This window comes from Pocillopora damicornis, chromosome 13 (assembly GCF_964200805.1).
Source record: "Pocillopora damicornis chromosome 13, jaPocDami1.2, whole genome shotgun sequence".
Classification (NCBI taxonomy): domain Eukaryota; kingdom Metazoa; phylum Cnidaria; class Anthozoa; order Scleractinia; family Pocilloporidae; genus Pocillopora; species Pocillopora damicornis.
This window is the reverse complement of record NC_142682.1, coordinates 6,701,243-6,718,855: the sequence shown is the minus strand read 5'-3', so window position 1 is coordinate 6,718,855 and position 17,613 is coordinate 6,701,243. Positions and strand designations below refer to the sequence as shown.

The following is a 17,613-nucleotide window of genomic DNA, read 5'->3' as shown; positions in this document are numbered from 1 at the left end:
TTGTGGTTATATAATAATATAAACCTAATTTGTACAAATACTTCTACATCAAATTCCTTTTTTGGTAGAACGACTGTATATACAACTGCGTCTATAACTGTTAATACCCGATACTCATCTATTGAGTTACAATAACATGTTTTCCCATTTTTTATAATGAATAGATTCTTTTTTATTCTTTTTTGCAATCAAAAATTCAAATTTCCGAGTTTCAGATGTTTTAGCCTTCAGTAAGGATACAGACGGCTTGAAAAGTATCTTTAACTTTGTAAGGAATATCAGGGCTCCAATTTTCCTGGCGGCTATCAAGTAAACTTGTAACGTCGAGAGTGATTATGATATGTTCACATGAGTTGCACATGTCTCACAGTGTTTTCACAATGCAAAGCAATCATCACATTGCAGCAATTTCCTTCATTTATGAATTATGCTTCAGAACATCATTCGTGTAAACACCAGACGACTGGGACTCGCAGAACCTATGGACAAATTTCACCTGCAAATGTTGCAGCTTTCGGATCCAAATTTCTATATCTCGTGGTCGTAGAAAAAAACTTTTGAAAACTTTTATCATTACAGCTGATTATTGGTAACTGTTCCATAAGTAGTCATGTTTAGGCATTGATTAGATGTTATTAGTGGCTTTCAGCGAGTTTGACCAATGGTCGTGGGTCGTGGGTCGTGGGTCGTAGGTCGTAGGTTTGGGTGTGGGTAGAAGTCGTGTCGGTAATAGTTAATAATTAATTGTTAATAATAATGATATTAATACTACTACTACCAATAATCAATTATCGTTAAGTACAGATTTTTTGGTATAAATTAGCTGAATGAATTACGTATATTTCATTGATTCACTTATATCTAAGTGAATCAATGAAATGGTAGTCTCACCGAGCTGATGCGATGATATTGGAATAAACAATAATATTTACAGTTGGCAGGAGCCCATTACTGGCTCCTGACAGTTGGAGAAGGGTTGGAGAAAGGTTTGTTCATGTCAATTATGTCAAATTACACCATAATTGAGGGAGGTAAAGGGGTCTCCTAGATCACTTTTCACGAAAAATAAAATGGCCATTCACGTTTCACGAAAATAGCCATTTCACGAAACGAAGATAAAAGGTGTTCAATTACCTGTTGGAATGATAATTAGCTAATCACAGTCGTATTTCCACACGTAGTCTTGTTTTGAGACGCGTACTGGATAATTTTTTTTAAAGGAAGAGGAACAATAACGGTTCAAGTCACGTTTCGCAAAAAAAAAAACCCAGTCGTCTCGCAATTTCCATAAAAAGGCGATTCACCGTTCACGGCTATGTAACCAAATCACGTTTCACCAAAAAAAACCGTTCCCCTCTACAATAATAACAACAACTATTAGTAGAAGTACCATTAATATTATTATTATTATTATTAGATATGAACTATTAACTTTTAATTCAGTGTTAACTATTACCGACACGACTTGTCCCACACCGGCACCCACGACCCACGACCATTACTCAAACTCGCTTTCAGCGGGTGATGTTTCTGACGTTTCATCAAGTGGCTTAAAAAAATTGCAAACAGACAGTATTTTTTGCTTGTTTTCAACCCTTCTGACATCGATAGAAGGCTGATAACGAGAGTTTTCCATTTCCGACAGGTTTGGACAGATAAAGATAAAGAGAATTAAACTGATAAGTTCAGCGTGTTACTCTTTACTTCTTTACTTCTTCTTATCAAAACAATTTTGAATTGTTTCTCTACGAAATAAGCAATACTCGAAAGACACCATCTGATAAAAGAAAAACGATTCTTGGTTTTGTACGAGTTTTTTTTCGATCCTTCTCTTCAGCTAGATTTTTGATAAAAAATTTGGCGTGGAAACTCACTGACATGGTTCTTCTCAAAAGGAAAGCAGAGCAAATGCCTGATGATAAGCAGAGCTTGAGCGCGATATGAATGACTCCTCGTGTTAAGCAGCTTTTTAAGGAAATACTTACTGAAAATATGGGTTATTAATTTCTGGTATTAATTCAAATTCCAAGGGATAGCCTCTAGGATGGTAGAGTACTTTCAGTTCGCAAAAAACTAAATCAAACCTTGAGTGCCGATCTTTGAACGCATTAGAAATATGGCGCCAATTTTGATCACAATCGTACCCAGTTCAAGTAGACAAGAATTCCATTTACCTACTCATGCGTACGAGATGCCGGCTTGTGGATGTGACCGACATTCTCTGCTCAACACCGAATGTTTTCTTTCCAGGCCATTCAGAAGCAAGCAAGCGAAACAGAAGACGAATCTTCACGTCGCGCAGGTAAGCCTAACTGTTTTCTTTATCGTATTGCTACTCGACTGATAACATAGTTAGCATTTCAGAATCATCAAATTTTTTTTTGTAGCTTTATTTCTCTTAGCTTCGTATCAAATCGATTAATCATCACTGTTTGTTCTCACAAATTGCACGTTTAACCTCGTCCGCATCTTGGCACAAAATTCATGACTGTGCCTCGGCGAGTTACGATCCCATACTTCAGGGAACCATTATATTCTCCCCTCTTGGAGAGCAGCCTAGAAAACTGTTGATGGATCCATTTGCGGAAGCCATGAACTTGAAGTATAACTTTCTGATGTAACCAAAATGAATTTAATAACATGTACGACATCGAATAACCCTAAATTGGTGGACAACGTTCTTACCTTTAACATCTCATCCAAGACCTTTAATTTATAAGTTAAACTACTCCAATTACTTATGACGGATTGTGTTATTTTCAACTTGCGTGTATCGTGTATGGAAGTTATTTATAAGGCGGACCGAACTTGATGTTTTTGAATGAATTCCCGACATTTTTCTGTCTCCCACGAAATTTGGTTTCTATATGCTTATCTGGGCAAGTCTAAGCATTTTTAGGAAGGAGTGGGAGTGACAAATTATAAACTCTAAATCAAAGGATTTGAGGTTGTTTTGTGTACCGTAGAAAGTTCAAATCCAAATAATGTATCATACAGTAATACAGCAGTGTCCTTAAATGGTAACAAATGTTGGGCTCACTGAATTCTTAAAGTTATCTCGTCCATCGACCACGACATACTGCATGATTACAGTGTCCTTAGATGTTTTGATGCTTGCCAGAAATTATGCCATTCCAGTCCTGATAATTCTATGTTAACCAATATTTCATGATCAGTATTAGCTAGACGTTTATTGGGAAGGTGCCTATATTATCATCGATTGAACAGACTGGTTATCACTCGATTGAAAGTGCATCGAGCCTCGCAGTATTCACATTTCTATACTATTAAACTGACTTCCAAATTAACATCGGACTTTTCTCTGATTTTGTTTCTGACTGTACAAATCTGCCATGAGATTAATTACCCCGTTGAAATCAACACGTCAATCCAAAAAAAACCTGCCCGCCTTAGGTTAATACATGATTAAACAAACTTGTGAGGAGACGAAGGATGACTGCCAGATAAAGCGGTGATAACTGCTCGTTGATCTGTGTGCTTCAAGAAGTCATGAGAGTTTCAAGCATTGTTTAAATACTTTAGACGCTACAGTAGCGTTCAAGTGATTGGTATTTCATTCCGCCGGCTTTACATCTTAAATTCGTATGCTTGAGTTCCACCAAGGAAGATGTATGGCAGCCTCGCTGATCAAAAAAACGACTACTAAAATGCGGTGACAGTCCACGTGGGTGGAAAAACAAGAAAAATGCAAAAGGCCATTAAGTTTCTATTTTTACACTTAATTGATTTCTTTTGGTTATACCGAGACGTGTAGTTATTTGATTCAATTCTGTTTCTGCATCATTAATTTTATTTTAAGTGGTGAACGATACCACTGAAATGTCGGAATAGCAATTAGGCTAGAACTTGTTTACGTGACGGTGTAAAATCATCTATACGAATTCATCACGTTTCTCAGCTCTCCTGCGGGAGAAAAAGGATTCTGTTTCTGTACCGGATGTGTCTTCAATTGCCTTTTTTTACTTTGTTGCGTCAGTTACACAATAAGGCTCCAACCAAGATAGGACATTAAAGTACAGCTAGCTAATAATTACATTTTTGTGGTGTTCTACATCATATGCGTGTTTCCTCATTCGTCACGCAGCCTTGATGGAGCAAATGTGCAAAGAGTATGCAAATGTCCTGATAGCAGTCAGTTTTTGTTACCTTAGGAAAAAACAGAGCAAAAGTGAAACTATTCCTTGATCCTCGCAATTAACTCTTGGCCCTGTGGTCTGTCAGTGATACCATCACTTGGACGCTTCACTTAGAGGACGCTATTGAGATTTCTTTGAATCCTAATATAACTTCGACTTCATGTAAATAGCTTTTGGAGCAATAACACAAAGTTCTTCGGATGACATACCCACGCCGTTCACAACTCACATATACCCATTCTACACGGCGTTTCATTTGGCTCGTTATTTTTGTGGGGTTTTCTTTCTTCGGAACTGTTTGTCGTTACACTCTCCAGTCTGAGAGGAACCAATTTCTCTTTTGTTGTCGAAGGCTTTTTTTGGGTCTTTTTTTCTGTAATGTAAATATTTCTCTACCTCTGTTTTCAAGGTTCATTTAATCAGTGGTCTAAGGTATGCAAAAAAGTGCCGTGCGTCTCTGAAAAGGTCAGCTTTTAAAGCCTCAACTTACATTTTATTGTTTGTTTGTTTTTCTGCCTTCTTGCTGCGAGCATCACTGATTGCAGAATTGGATGCTCTTCTCTTCCAAAAATGGTTTGACGTTGTTTACAACCTGTTTTACCACTTTCATTACTTTCTTTTATCAGAGGAAACAGAGACTTGGCTGATAACAGATTTGCTCCCCTGTAGATTGATAAATTGATTTTCCTTTCATTTCGCGATAAAGAATTAGTTGACTTGCCGAATACAAACCCTAGACTTTTCACTGTTTACTATCATTAAGGATTAACCATAACTATGGCATTTGGCATTATCTTATTGGTAATTCTGTAGGCTGGCTTAGTAGCCAATCAGATTGTTCCTATAATGTTCCAGATCGCGTGCTGTAACTTTAGGGATCCTCGCTTAATGACGGATAGTATGACCTTAGACCTCGGTGAAATTTCATTGTCAATTGAGCCCATCCATTATTCTGTGCTGCACTGTGAGATAGTTGTAGTGTATCAAAACTAATTGAAACTCATTGCTGAGATTCACGCGTGGGAAATGACAAGACGTAAATGCCAGTTTCTAAAACCGCTTATCCTGGGGTGCTTTCATGGAAATGCAGGTAGTTCAAAACTTACGACTTTCTAACATTTAGTAGAGGAAAAGAGACAAAGCCATCGCTTTATTTACATAAGACATACTGGAACGCACACGTGTGATTTCTCAGAAACAACGCAAATGAAAGTGTTACTTCAGTAAATACACTCGATAAGTGTTTCGCAAGGGATCTCAAGCAAAAGGTCGTTCGTCACCTCCTTCTTAAACGACTTTGTTTTCAACCATTGTCTGTGTAATATGTTCGTTTTCTGTAGTTTCGAGAAAGTCGTAATTACGGCGTTTAGAAGGATAATCGCTTGTCAAAACACAAACTACGCATAGCCTTAGCATATTTCCTTTTGTTAACATATTTTTTCCTCATTAAGCTCCTCTAAGGTTTCATGTTTGTTTAAATTCCCTTTCTTACGTAACGCTGAACTGTTTTTGACGTTTCCGTGTCTCTAAATTTTTTTTTTCTCAACGAAACTGTTCTTGTGATTTTGAAGTAAACACCAAACCCAATCTGCAACATTTCAACCGAAGGTGTGATTCAAAGAGCATAAAAAACATCTTAAGCAAGGCCTAAAATGCTTAAATGAACGCAGAACACAGCTTTGAGTTGTGCATAAATCTATCCTACTATTTTGAGAATTCACCACTGAAGGGGCATTCTCGAGAATATCTTTGAATTCTATTTTATCCTCTGGACTCACTTCTTATCAACGATTTACTCAGGCAGTTAGCTACTTGTAGTACATATCTTCTTCTCAGTGATGGAAGATTTTGAAGGTAAGGTTCGGTTTCGATCTGTATTGGATTTTTACAAACAGGCATTCTTTCTACATAGTGCTGTTTTTGGAAACGAAAGTAAGGAAATCAGTTCAAGAGGAAGGAAGATAAAATTCGTAGTAGACCATGAAAGAGGACAATGCTGAAAGATAAAAGATGCAATTATGATCTGTTCAAGTTCCTGCCTGGAGTTATTTGCGTGAGACAGATAACAATCAAGACAATTAGAACTGATGAACTTTGTTGTTCACAAATTGATGCATAACATGCTGTGTCGAAGAAAATGGAAGAGCTCTTAAGACGGAAAAAAATTAAGAACAAATTTAAAGGCTGGGAAACGATATTAAAATACGCAGCATACAAGCAATTGCGCTTACACTTAACATCGGGTCTGTATTCTGCCTGGATCTGTATTTGTTGTTCTTAACTTTGGAAACTTACGGTTGTTTCGAGAGTTCGCATAACATATGTTTAAAGTCAGGGGTTATATCAACATCAAACCTTTGATGTCGTACTTTTATATCACAAATGTCTAAATAACCTTTGACTCGCTACGATATTGCAACTAAGACAAGTTATAGAGAGAAATGAGAACGGTTCCTTTGACATTTCGAATCGAAATTGATTTTGATCGATGGAATTCTAAAACGTGCGTGACATGCACGGTTATCCAGCGTGCTGAATTCATTAAAGTCGATGCTGTCAACAGTTTGAAGATTTACTCAGATTAGCGACATTCTAAGGGCTTAATTGAAGTTTTTTTCAGCGCACTTCTTTGTTGAAAGACGACGAGGTCACCCTCTCCCATGTTGCCATTTCGTGTTTAAAGTTCCTAATCACGTACGTTGAAGTATCTCTTAATTACGAACCTGGCACCTTTGCTTAAACGTGATTTTTTTCACAGCAAGGTTTTTTTCCGTCAGTATTAAGTTGAGATGTTAAACCCCTTCTATCCTACTTAAAGATGTTATTTACAAAATATTTTTGAATAACCAAAAATAGCGCTACTTGATACCCGCTAATTAACCTTGGTATCAGCACTGAGTTAAGGACGTGATAACCAATTTAAAACCTCTATGACGTAATCAGAGTTCTATAAATCTTAGGACCTCCAATACGGCAAACTTCCTTATAAATAAGATATCGTTATCCTCGCCTAGGTTCATCCAGATCAAAATTGCCGTGAATCTTAAATTGTGTTTCATAGATTTAGGCATTAGTTGGACGAGATTGACTGGCATGTCGCCACTCGAAACTCTTTTGCCATTATTAGGCGAAAATTGTTAAATCTTCCGGGTTGTACACAGCAGTTTGATTTCAGACGAAATGGTGTTTTCTAAACTTTAGTGTTACCGGCGTATTTTTGAAATAAGGTAATTAATACCTTCCAACGGAAAGTATTTTTGAGATAAACGAAAGTGTTGTGACAGAAACGAAAGCAGTTTTCACTGTAGTAGTACCGACGGACATTGGTCACATAGAAGTGTGGAAAGCTTTCAAGATAATCCAAGTTCAAACCGGTTCATTAAATTTGAGTTATACTTACGGAATGAGTCACAAGCGCACGATTCTTCCTCTTGTGGCACGTACAGAGATATTGACGTCACACTGGTTTGCTCAGTCGAAAGCGTAAAAAACTGAACATTTTTACTTAAATCTCTCTCGTATGTTTTGCTTGTGTTGGCAGAGGTTTTACAGGAGCACTTAGTATTAATCGATTTGAAACTGATAACATCTGTTACAGTCCGGCACTCAAAACTGTTAAACATGCCACAAAGACGCAAAACTTTACGCGCAGGAAATAACAGGTGTACACTGGGAATCCAAAGAGCCTTTGTCTCCCTTGTGAAGTAGCGCATTTCAATCAGCCCTATGATAAAGGGGAAAAAGGGACATTTGTAAAGCCGTTGTTCTGTAAAAATTACGTGTGTCTTGTGTATCTAACTAATCACACGATCAAAATAACTTGCAAGCGTATAAGGCCAGGTTGCTCAAACCACTTGGAAAAACGTCCAATTTCATTTGAAAAGTGGTCTTAGACGAGTCAATTAGGGGAAATTTCATTTGACGGCGGGAGTGAGAGTTGTTAAGCGAGCTATAGAGACGGATTGAGAGTCGTGAACGTCTGTGGAAATGCTATGGAAGAACAATTTTCATCTAACAACTCTTTCTCTTTCTCTTTATCTCGGGAGAGATAACCATGCTTCTCAAAAAAGCGTTATCTTATTCGAATCCAATACTGCTTATTTTCCCAACCCTATGAAAATGGTTCGAATGTTAAAAATCATAGTCAATTCCTGATCTGGGTCTCAGATGGTGTGCAAAACCCTATCCTTTTTTCAGAACTAAATGGTTACATCTTAAAAACCCAGTTTCGGATTTAAAGCATAGTGAAAAAGCGACCTTACGGCTCTGCGCGTATCTATTTAGCCTTCATAGCGAAGTGTTTCCGCGGTAATTCAGTCCGTTCGTTACCTCAGTTTGACTGAACAATGAAAGCAGTAGGCATTGCAACTCCGAGTAAATTCCAGCATCTAAACGTGAAATATTACGATGAACTGTGCGCAGGAAACAGTATACAAGATAAGAAGGTGAAACAAATAAGTGAAGAGCTCTATCTTGATCCATCTTTTCATTGAGATGTCGATCATGTGTCAGCTTTTTTTGTCCCAAGACGTTCGAGATAAGAAATTTTTTAGCGCATGACGCTAGAGAAATGTTTGATACACGAAAGTATCCCTTCATGAATAAGTTGTGCGTAAATACGATAATTTAATGGTAATTAGGGGTTTCGATCGGATAAAACGTGACAGTGCAGAACGTGTCCACCGCTAGCGAAAGGAAAGAAAAACTTTTAGGATAATATATAAGAAAGGGGTACAGAAAGGTAGCTAAATTTTAAGAAAAAAAAAAGATCGAACTAAACACTTTAGAGGTATTTAGTCCAAACCGGTCGTCGGTGAGGGAAGGGACTTATGTAAGTGCCAGACACAAAAACTTTCAAGAGCACAAGCTCTTTCGATCTTTCGCCTTCTCTTGTTTTGCTTTCTGATCCTTTACAACGAAAAGAAAATTAGTATTCACGGATACAAACTCAAAATATGTATTTCTAAAAAAACAGATTTTCCAGTTGCCACAACGTGAGACCTTTGGACTTGATCCACTTCACTTTCCAGGAAATTGTATTCACGTCTAATGCCACAGCACATGTTTTGGCCATCCATTTTGAGTATTGAAGAATATACACTAGGAAATGTCGAACTCTATCGCCGATGAAATATTTGACACATTTTTAATTGTATCAGGTATGCATTTGCTGAGTTTAGAAGACAAAACCTTTTGTATCTCTGTATTGCTGGGCGTCCACGCTGACGAAGATTCTTGTTTTTTCCGTCTTGACAAAACTTTTTCTTTGTTTAAACTTTTTACTTCAACAGGTGTGGTGTTTGTCTTTAAACATGTAAATGCTTCTTTTATTTCCTGCGTTAAAAGTATTTGGTTCTAAAACCTGATTTACTAATGTCCTTCAAGTGTTTATGTAAGCTTTGGTGGTCACGGTCACCAACTAGATCAGTAATTTTCACTTGAAACGTTTCAGCTCGTTTACTGCGTAAAAGAAAACATTGTTAATGCGAGCAGTCCCGTCCCTTACAACAACATATCTGTTTTTAAATCAACTAAATTTATGCAGTGCAGGAGTCAAATTTCCGTTTTCACGCGGTCTGATTAAAAAAAACAACCACCTCGCCAAAAGACCTTTCTTAACACCTCGATCAGAACTAAACAAAAGCCCGCTTTGAAAAAACGTGGATTTCTTCACGAGTTTAAGTGATTTGAGATTTCAAATCGAGATATGGAAGTTTTATCTCGCAAGGCTTTTAACGATTTCCCACATGTACATTTATTACATGCGGAGAAGCTCCCCTCGTTGTTGTTCCGGTTCAATTGGTGCCGGCTGAATCATTACGTCAAAATACGTCACTGAATGCCCTGCCCGCGCGAGAGCTCTATAAAAGCAAAGATGATAAGCAGTGTGTCCAGTGCCTTTTCCGTTCACCGCAGAAACATGTGTGAAACGAGTTTAGAACCGAGAGAAAAGCTGGACAACGAGGTTTGTGAAACTTTGGACGCTGCGATGATGGTAGTTGCAGACTTTGCTTCTACGCTCGCAAAAGGTAATTATCACTTAAGAAGCGTTTAACTCTCTCAATTTCTTTTCTATCAATCGTCAGGCGTGATGTTTGCTGATATGTATGATGTTCTAGAAATTATATGAAATACCGAGAAGAAGAGTCACACACTTAGAAACAGAATCATGCATAATGAACGACCGAGAAAATTCTTAAGTTTACCTTTTCTTGTAATTCTTAAGTTGTTTTGTCCTTCTTCACCGCAAACCAACTAATAACATCGATTTGCTTCTGAATGTGAAGGAATCTCAAAATTGAGGGATTTCCAGTCGCAGAAATAGAATTAATTAGTAGAAATTTTATCAGCCTTTGAACGTATTTAAATCACGAGTTTCCTTCCTCGAAATCGCCGTTTTCCTGATTCTCTCGAAAACCTTCTGAACCGACTAGAGCGACTAGAATAGGTAATTGTGGGCGGGTTAGGGCCGCCGGGCAAAAGAGCGTTTTGAACCATGGCTGGTATTTAAAAAGTTCTTCTTAAACCTGTGTGAGAATTGCAGACTGAAAAGAGGAATACGATATTGACCATCTAAAGGATTGTCAGCAATTGAAGAGGCCGTAACTAAACTGAATTTCAATAACTGTCGTGTGAAAAGCCACTACAAGACCTCCTCCCACGTGTGCAGTTGCTGTCTAAAGAATGAAACGGATATAGCACGGCTGACACAATGCCTAAAAATAATACTATGAGTTACACACCTTAGCTGACGTCACCAGAGGAAAATTTCCTAAAGCGGTGAAAATGCAACCTACGGCTGTTTAAACGAAATGAAAACAATATTTGATGATTTTTCACTCCAAAGTTTAACATATCGAGAAATGAATTAGAGTGTATAATTTGATTCCCCACCCTGAGTGATTAGTTCAATTGTGTTTTTCTTTTCACAATGGGTGGTTATTTGTCAAGGCGTTGACATAAACAATGCGTCAATCAAATCGGGTGTAGGGATTATTTCCTGGGGCCTAGTCCTCTTGGATGTGACCTCTCTTTTGATATCAAGCTGTTCGGTAAAATTTCCCTCGAGGCAGAAATGAGCAGTTCTGTTCGGTGGCCTCAGTTATATTGCGCTTTCGTACCATATCTGTGCCGTGGTCGCTGATATTCCTCATGGCCATGGCACTCTCAGATGGCGTTCAGACCAATGGCGAAAACAGGCGAAAAATGCTGCGACGATTCTTGGTTCGCAAGAATAAAAGGGACACCATCAAAGGTACAAACGAGTTAAGATAAAATGATTTGACCCGAGGTGTGAAGGAATTCAAATTTGCCTTTATTACATTTTCAATTATGTTGTGGTTTAAAGCTGACTCATTGCATTTGATGCCGATATTGTTTCAATTTCTGACTCGCGGATTTCGATTTAAAAAATTTCGTTTTCCTAAGGAACGACTATCTGTGGAATAGAAAACCGTTGAGTTAAGCTCAGCTGTACTTGCTTATTTAAATCTCTTTCACTGCTCGAATGCCTTGGTTTTTCTATCAATAAGTGTAGCGAAGAAAATGTGTCATAGAACGCCGAAATTATTTTTATACAGGAGAATTGGAAGATGATTGCTTATAGTTGGTACTCAGTTAGTGGCCAGTCATCTTAGAGTTCATCAAAATCATGGCATGAGTAACATTCCATTTCAATCACGAATTGTGTGACATTGGGTTTTTTCATCTGATGATACAATAGCAGTAGCCTTAAGTGCTGGCACAAAGTCGTTCAAACCTAATTCAGCGTAAAGAAATAAGGATTAAACAAATCCCTCCCAATTTTTGGAGGCGATAGCATTGTAAATCGGGGCCGGACAAAGTAATGCACAGAGGGAATATAAGCGACAAAACCACATCCATTCATTATGTTCAGACTTTGTGGCGGTAGAAGCAAAACAAATACTTGATTTGAATAAAATCTGAATAGTAGTTCTCACGTGACAAGAGATAGATCTGTTTAAGGAATCCACCGTTCCGTTAAGTAAATCTTGTTAAATTCGACCAAACCTTTACCGGCTGGGACATTGGGGATGTTTTGGTATTTCACGTCACATTCTTACAGGATTGCAGCGAAGATTGTTTGAACAGAATGTTGTCCATTTCGCGCGCCAGTCATGCGTGAAATTACGAGTAAGTAAAACATTCGCTCGTAAATCAATCTCTCACTGTAAAATCCGACCGCTATTAGAATGTGTAGTTCTACTCAACTTAACAATCAAATAAGTATCTCAGTCGGTCACCGGTGACAAAGGCAGGTCTGGTTCCATTGTGTGCTTTAAGTGTCGATCGCTTTAGCTATATTGTTTTATGCTGTATTAATTGTTTTCGAGGACATGTAGGTTTCAAGATCAAGATTTGCAGTGTACATATTTTACTTTACATATTTCCTCATTAATCGACGACAAGATGTGGTGTTTGTTTGCATGTCAAAGGTCTTTGAAGGTGTGTTCCTGCAAGGCACGTTTACAGCAAGGGCGGTAAAAAGAACGATCTGCAAGAGAGATGGCCATGTGGACGAAGAAAATTACAGTGAAGCAAATTGAATTCTTTATTGACACAAGCTAGTTGGTCACTCCGCTATCTTCTCTTTCATCGAAATAAATGATTAAAAAAAACAAGCCACCTATTTAAGTTTTCGATCACAATGAAGTGTGGAAGTCAGCCAGAGATTTGTGTGACACACCAGATGGAAAGCCATGCTCGAAGTACTCTCCTTTGACTCCTGGCATAATAAAACCCGCATGTTAGAGCTTAAAATGCCTTATGCCACGGCTGAATGACGTATCTTACTTTCTAACGAAAAAGATGACGTTAACTTTGACAGATTTGGCTGAATGTTGATTTTAAGCTTGTATGTTACACTAGCCAAAACGTAACGACAGAAGTGTTGTTAGCTAGCTTGTAATTTTGCTGAACTATACATGTATTTCTGAAATACCGGAAGCCACCTAGTGCGAACTCTAACCGAGCAATAATGTTTGTATTCTTTCAATATCTTGTCTTCCCTAAATAATATCTTTATCGCAATTTCAACAAAAGGGGTTTATCTAGCATGCCTTAATTTTTCAAGTTCCTTTGATTCTTTAAAAAGGTAAAAGATTCACTACTTTCCCTAAGAATTTTTTTTCTGATTCATACCTCATAAATAATGAACATTGAATGACTGAAGGCCTTGTCGAAGGTTTTCCTTCATGTTAAAAATAGTTTAGCCTTTTGGTGTAGTTTAAAGTGTTGATAATGTAAACAATTTTTAGCTGTGTTTATAAACATTTCTCCTGTTTCCATACTTGTGTGTCAGTGTGCTCCTACTAACAAAGATCACTAAAAATATTCATCCTGTGATTAATGTACCCAGCTGTATATATTATCATCTGGTCTAATGGAATGGCAGTAACAATTATTTTCCACAAAACAATTTTTGGACTTTTTTTAGTGGCTGTTACAATCACTGCAGGAAAAACATATTTGATGCTTCATTGTACAATGAAAATTTGATGCTCTCAGCAATAAAACATTGCCAAATGTAAACAGGTGTTACCCTTAGCAGAAAAATGTTCTTGTGACTAATACCTTGGCTTTACTAGAAATATTGCAAAGTGTAATAATTTTTTTTAGATGAAAACTTATTTAGGAGTTTGATAATACCCTTTCCTTCCTTACAGTCCAAATTACTACAAGTTGTGATGTATATTGTGCTTGTTTTTGAAACTAATTCTTTGCATTCTCAGAACTAGAGGCCCTTGAGGCATGTTACTGGCTAAAAGCAGCTGGATTTCCACAATATGCACAGGCTTATGAAGGTACAAATACATTTTAATTCTAGTTGACATTTTCAACAACATGAGTTACCATCTTTGGTTAAGAAGCAGCAAACTGCCTCTTTCAATTGCATAGCCAAACATGAGGAGCTTGAGGTTTAAGTGTAGACAAGGAGCTACAGAAACTTAAAATATTCTCTCCTGTGATTGTGCATGTTATGTTAAATTTGCCGGCATCTTCTCCCTTAGTATACAGCAAAACAGTTTTGACGAGTTGATTCTTCTCAAGAAGAAAGAAAACAAAAGGAAAGAAGTTGAATGAGATTAATTTCAAACTAATTTAGACTTTGACTCACTTAATTCCTAATGATCACTACCCAACTGGTTTTCTTGAATATGTCTGTTAATGTCCCACTATCTATTTCCTTATTGTATGGATCTGGCCCCAGTCGTTCCAAGGTTGGATAACGCTATCCACTAGATAAATTGCTATTGTGTGGATAGTGCAGTACATTTCCTTCACAGTTATTCACTGGATAGCGATTTATCTGTTGGATAGCATCATCCACTCTTTGAACAACTGGGTCCTGAGTGACATGTTTGTTGGACCTACTTTTCCATTATCTAAATCGTCTTCAACAGCACCTTATCCTAAGTACATGGCACACCTGTTGAAATTCAATACCAATGTAGGTCATAAGTCTATCTTTGCAAATTTAGATGGAAAGTTTCCCATTGACACAGCATCTGTCATTAAAGAACATCACTTCCTGGATCAAGATTCTATTCAATCTTTGTACAGGTAATGATTTTAAAACTTATCAACACTTGGTAATCAAGAGGGCATGATTACTTGATTCTTATTGAGCCTTTTGCTGTTTGCAGCAACAATTTACTGATTGCAATTTAACTGAATGAAGCCATGCTATGTTAACTGTATTTTGAGAATAAAATGTTCTTTGAATCTATCGGTCAGTTACGTTTGTTTTGACATTTGTGGCAGCATTGAAAGGGCTTCACCACAGGAACATCATGCACGATTGCAATTCCCCCCAAAAATTTAACCCTTTATGTGATAAAAAAAAGTACTTGTAAGTGCCCTCAGGCAATTAAGGATTAATTTCATGCGTAAGTTTTCCCAAAGTTGCCCTTGTCCCTTTGAGTGCACTTTGGGTTTTATTTAGAAGAACACAACCTAATCTAGTAATATTGTCTATTTAACTCATCAGGCGTCTTCAAACACTCAATCGATGTGCAAAAATGAACCTCCACATCAAGGTACTGAAAATAGCTACTCATGTCTTTCCTGATCTGCTGCATTTTTTTTAAGCCCTGAAAGCAGGTGACTGCAAATTAATTTTGTCTTAACAGAATGATGGAGGTTACGATTCTGATGAAGAAGACTTGATTGCATTAAGTTCACGCTGGAAACTACAAAATAAGAATCGACGGTGGTCAAGTCGAAGAAATGGTTCCCCTTCACTCAGCAAGGGAAAGGGTCCAGCTGGCTTAAGTAGCTCACATAATGGAATAAACTCATCTTTGAACAGTGTATCAAACACAAGGCAAAGGTCATTTCACAAGAAAGGCAAACTTGCACCTGAGCATTTGTCACCCATAACACACTTGGATTTATGTATAACACAAGGGAGGAAAAGTGTATATGACAATCTGTCTTCAACATTAAGTGCCAGTACACCATCAATATCAAATGTTGGTAAAGACCTCAACAGGAATGATCAACTAAGAAACTCAGGCAGAACTCAAAAAAGAATCCTTACTAGTAGTGACTTGGGACTTGAATCTTACAGTGCATCATCAAATGAGGACCTTTCAGACTTTGAACATGATGATGAAATTGATGACTTGCCTGGGGATTTGACAATGTTAAAATCAATACGAAATTCAGAGAGAAAATGTAACAATGATGTGGCTCCATCGTCAACAGCAACAAGGCCTAAAGTACGATGGCATAGCTTTGAAAAGACTTCAAGACCTGAAATACGTGTCATGTAAGTGTTCCTAATACATAACTTCATGGAACATAATAAAAGAAGAATTTACAAATGTAATATTGGCTGGGTTCAGGTGTAACTAGTGCCTGAAATGTTTCTCTTTTAATGAGAAAAATAGTTTGTCAAATTGTCTTAAAGTCTCTTTTAATTACTGCATTGACCTGTGGAGATCATGTCTTTCTCTGTTAATGATCTCCACATAACTGAGTCTGAGCCTAGGAAACAGTAGTTCTTTTGGCTAGCAATATTTACCAGCCATAAACGTTGGTCATAGACAGGAGGGAAGGGATGGCACAGTGCCATCACATGTGGGTAGAGATTCTAGTTTGTACTTTTCCTTGCTTCAAGGGTTTTTCTTTGAGTCCTCCAGACAGCAGGAAAGAAGAGCCACTTCCTGAAGTTTCCATTGCTAAATTTCCATTATTATTATTACCATGACATAAAAGATATGAAAGTTGTCAAGACTGTTAGGTAGCTTCATCACTTATATTGTTTGTCTTGGTAATGACTTATTTCATTATTTTTGCCTTTATTATCACAAATGCAGGTCTCCAAAGATCTGTGACCTTACAGCAGGACAGCTAGCCGTTCTTAGAAAATACTCACTTTTGAAACTAACAGCACTAATGGAAAGACATACTCACTCACACAGAGGAATGTGGAATTGGTAAGGAAGCTTTTTAGACAAGTTGAATGGAAAAATGCTACTGGCATCCTTCAATCCTCATAAATTTCATTGGACATCTACTTGATGGAGAGAGATAATTTGTTTATTTTTTGGTGATTTTTCTCCTCTTTCAGGTCATTTCCCCATTTCTTAAAGAAGCTCAAGTCACCAGATTATAGAGGTACTTGTCATATAGTGTTTTACCCAGAATACATATCCAATTCAAATTGCTAACAGACCATCCTAAATTACCCATTGGGTAATTTACTGCTGCTGAAAGTTTTGTATTTCATAGTATGTGAGACAACAGTTAAATAACTGGTGATGTATTACATGCGAAAGGCCTTATGTGCCTCAAAATAGGAACCAGCTAACTCAATAAATTTACAACCTCAACTATTCCCTCTTTTGACTTTTTCAGACAGGAATGTGTTTGGCGTTCCCCTCTCAGTTGTACTTCAGCGCTCCGGTCAACCTCTTCCACAATCTATTCTCTTTGCAATCAACTATCTACAAAGATCAGGTAAGAAATCTAAGACTTGTGTTACATTCTATTTCCAAGTTTTGCCTTTATATGTGGACTGCAGCATGTCATAACCTTTACATGTGGAACCTGTGTAAGATCTTGTGGGTACTTGCACAAGCCTTTGAGGGATTAGCAAAAGTAATTGTCAAATCAGGACAGAACAACTACTTTCTGGCCTTAAGAGAAATTTAAAAGTCATTAGTTTGATAATTTAACATAGAATTTGTGTTTGACATAACATTTTGACATTTAATTCCTTTTCACAGCTGTGGATGCTGTTGGCATATTCAGAAAATCAGGTGGTAAACAGAGAATAAATCACCTGAAGGAAATGATTGAAGGAGATCCAGGTATAACTAAGCTACAAGAGTAGATTTTTTCTTCTTATGAAAAGGAGTACATTATTTTAGGATAGTCATGTGAATAATGTACACTTGCATGAGTAACAGTGCAGTTTTTTTCCCAT

The 17,613-nt window shown here is 37.4% G+C and overlaps 1 protein-coding gene and 1 long non-coding RNA gene across 21 annotated transcripts in view; one reads left to right on the top strand and one right to left on the bottom strand.

Annotated features, from left to right (window-relative positions):
• LOC113683742 (stAR-related lipid transfer protein 13) overlaps window positions 1–17,613 on the top strand; it is a 35,074-nt gene that overhangs the window by 11,986 nt on the left and 5,475 nt on the right. For 11 of the 20 annotated variants that reach the window (XM_027201017.2, XM_089192556.1, XM_089192555.1 and 8 more), the window contains 9 exons: window positions 2,251–2,302; window positions 13,910–13,981; window positions 14,660–14,741; window positions 15,169–15,217; window positions 15,311–15,951; window positions 16,502–16,621; window positions 16,756–16,802; window positions 17,043–17,144; window positions 17,414–17,497. In XM_027201017.2, coding sequence (XP_027056818.2) covers window positions 2,251–2,302; window positions 13,910–13,981; window positions 14,660–14,741; window positions 15,169–15,217; window positions 15,311–15,951; window positions 16,502–16,621; window positions 16,756–16,802; window positions 17,043–17,144; window positions 17,414–17,497 — 1,249 coding nt within the window. Of the gene's footprint in view, window positions 1–2,250; window positions 2,303–5,059; window positions 5,248–9,049; window positions 9,317–9,930; window positions 10,187–11,176; window positions 11,413–12,097; window positions 12,312–13,909; window positions 13,982–14,659; window positions 14,742–15,168; window positions 15,218–15,310; window positions 15,952–16,501; window positions 16,622–16,755; window positions 16,803–17,042; window positions 17,145–17,413; window positions 17,498–17,613 lie in introns of those variants that run through there. The other 9 variants (XM_089192559.1, XM_089192560.1, XM_089192558.1 and 6 more) reach the window with 7 other exon arrangements.
• LOC149035232 (uncharacterized) lies at window positions 6,238–8,648 on the bottom strand. Its single transcript, XR_016182587.1, has 2 exons — window positions 8,487–8,648; window positions 6,238–7,881 (listed from the first exon to the last, which is right to left on the bottom strand). It is a non-coding gene; the product is annotated as an uncharacterized LOC149035232 (long non-coding RNA).